The sequence below is a fragment of the Pinus tabuliformis genome, chromosome J, assembly GCF_031772625.1.
Source record: "Pinus tabuliformis cultivar Carrire ecotype Pingquan chromosome J, CPIR1, whole genome shotgun sequence".
NCBI classification, from domain to species: Eukaryota; Viridiplantae; Streptophyta; class Pinopsida; order Pinales; family Pinaceae; genus Pinus; species Pinus tabuliformis.
The window spans coordinates 398,290,682-398,293,555 of record NC_142295.1 but is presented as its reverse complement, the minus strand read 5'-3'; the positions used below and the strand labels follow the sequence as shown (position 1 = coordinate 398,293,555).

Genomic DNA, 2,874 nt, shown 5'->3' with positions numbered 1-2,874 from the left:
GAATCTATTACATGATCAGCCTCGAACAAATCAAAGACTTGAGAGGTGCTTATATTTCAACAAAATCCGCCAGTACTACACATCTCCCGGTGAACAAGGAATGAACAAGGAACGTGTGTGACCCTAATGAATAAAGTAGTTAGTCAAATTAATCACTTACCTAAATTTAGTGAAATTAGGGAGCCTTTGGTCAAATGTCATGCTGCATCTGATGTCTGGTGAGGGCACATGTCAAGGACTTTACCTAGAGATGGTGGTTGATGAGCATTGGAAAACAGGCCCACCACCCTAATGTCACATTGTAGTAAGTTGTGACAAGGCATTTTCTAGAACAGCTTGGTGGGGTAATAAATATTTGTGCCTTGGCCCAAATTCCACACATCAATCTCTTAGAATAATGGCCACTTAGACATCATCGAGATTTCCCACAGGTATACAGGTATTTCACAGATATGTTTATTCCAAGTTGGGGCGCATTTGGATGCATCCGGGGCGGCAGGGTCCCAGGGGCATCCGTGAGCTGACAAAGGCATATTCGTACCAGAGGAAAAGACCAAAGGACAAATGAAGCGTCCCCACCCATGGCACTGAGGTCGGAAAAATATTATTAATGCAAGGTAGTTGGGTCTGACGACAGATTTCAACAAGTTGGCACGGAACTTGTACTGAAAATTAAGAGAAAAAAGCCAAGAGGGGATCACGTTCTCGGCATTCCCTCCAAGTAACTGCAACCTTACAAGGGCGGTGTGCCTGGTTCTGATTGATTCTTTTATCTTTTTACCTTTCTGTACTCGCCTGTACGTTCCTTGTACCATTCCGTTGCCTTAGGTACCATGACCAACGCAACCAACCAACTAGAAATGAAATGAAATTCAATCCAATTCAATTCAGTTGAATCCTGATTCCCAAACCTTTACATCTCTACCCACCTCACCTCATAATTATCAAGTTATTTATATTAAACATGCCCGCCTTATCGATGCAACCTCCCCCGCATGACTCTGACTGTTCACCTTAATCTTTGCGTGGGTATCATCATCAGATTCAGCAGAGCCTGCTGAAATTAGTTTTCTTTCTTTGTCTGTTAAAAAAAACCCTTTGGGTTCTTCCATAAATGGCGAATGCGCCCTAGTTTAGTCATTCTCGCACAGTTGTTTGTTTCCTCGTCCAAAAAACTCTCACCCTACCCTGCATTTTTTGTTCTACTTATGTCATTTCTGCATTAAGGTCTAAAGACTGAATTGCTTCCCAGAGGACCCATTTCGTTTTGTTCTTCAGGAATTTCATCAGCTGTGCTGCAACATTTTGTGGGAATTTGGGTATTTTTTTGCAGAATGCGTCAGCTAATCCGAAAGCTGCAGAGAGTGACAGATCCAGCTGCTTACAGATCCAGCTGCCTTCAGTTGCAAAGCCCGCTGCTGATGGGGAACAGGGGCGAGGACAAGTACGGTTGCTGTGGTGCTCATGAATCTAAAAGAAACAGAGGCCGGCGGCGATCCCAGGATTGCTGTTACACCGATGTCCCCGAAGGATACCTGCCTGTCTATGTGGGCATGAAGGAGCTCAGAAGATTTGTTATAAACGCAAGCTTTCTCAACCACCCCATCTTCCACGAGCTCCTGCAAAAGTCTGCGCAGGAATATGGGTACGAGCAGAAAGGAGGCCTCAAGATCCCCTGCGATGTTATGCTGTTCGAACATATCATTTTTCTGCTCAACAATCAAAAAGCTGTGACACAAACCCTACGTCTCAGTGACATGAAGTAGGCCGGGTTTCTGTCCTACTCATTTCATTATCTTTAAAGTTGCGAGTTTTGATCAAATCCAATAGATATATACTAGCACGATCAGATATAATCCTGATCAGCGTAGCTCCCAGAGGTATTGAGATTTAAAACCCTGAAGATACACGATCCCAGATTGATTGCTGTGATTGCTGTCTGGTTAAGGGTTTTGTGAGTTTTCTGCAAAGGCAAACTACCGATTCAACAGTTTCTATATATGGATGACAATGTATATTCCTGTAAAATTTTGCACTTATAAATGAAAGGTGGTGATTTTGCAACCTGGGTTAGTTGTTGCTGTTGCAACATTTCTCTGGTATGTTTTTGCATTTGGGTTTTGTTATTCTTTACCGGGTGTTAGAGGAATAGGCAATTGCGCTAGTGCTGGTTAACATTAATTAATTATCACTCACAAAACTCTACATAGAGGAATAGGCAATTGGGCTAGTGCTGGTTAACATTAATTAATTATCACTCACAAAACTGTACATAGAGGAATAGGCAATTGGGCTACTGATGGTTAAGATTGATTGTGTTTCTATATTAATTATCACTCACATAACTTTACATAATAAATTAATTACTTACATAACTTTACATAGAAGAATAGGCAATTGGGCTAGTGCTAGTTAAGATTGATTGTGTTTCTATATTAATTATCACTCACATAACTTTACATAATACGGATTTGCTAATATTGCAGAAGTTTCATTATCATTTACTAAATGTTATTTAATATAGACTTGTTAATATCTCATTGTCATTCACATGATGTTACATAACACATGTTTGCCATTATCCTTCACATAACTTTACATAACACAAACTTGCCAAATTAATTATTATAATTGGGTTAAACTTACATTGAATGACACTGACCATAAACCTAGATCAAATTTCAGAATTTCAATTATGATTTACTTAAGTGCTTGTGAAGTGAACTACCCTAATACCATATTTTTTCCTCTCCTCCCAAATGAAAGTGATTTCCTAATTAAAAGTGATTTTGGCTGAATCACTGACCATAAGCATATATCAAATTTCAGAATTTCAGTTATGATTCACTTAATTTTCCATAACATGAGCTTGCG

At 39.8% G+C, this 2,874-nt stretch overlaps 1 protein-coding gene across 1 annotated transcript; it reads left to right on the top strand.

Annotated features, from left to right (window-relative positions):
• Positions 1-698: 698 nt before the first annotated feature.
• LOC149227457 (auxin-responsive protein SAUR71-like) lies at positions 699-2,064 on the top strand. Its single transcript, XM_089375509.1, has one exon. The coding sequence runs from the start codon at positions 1,335-1,337 to the stop codon at positions 1,764-1,766; it is 432 nt and encodes a 143-aa protein (XP_089231635.1). The 5' UTR covers positions 699-1,334; the 3' UTR covers positions 1,767-2,064.
• The last annotated feature ends 810 nt before the right edge of the window (positions 2,065-2,874 follow it).

What these genes read in the sequence shown, in the direction of transcription:
- LOC149227457 (XM_089375509.1), top strand. Translation starts at nt 1,335, where the DNA reads ATGCGTCAGCTAATCCGAAAGCTGCAGAGAGTGACAGATCCAGCTGCT.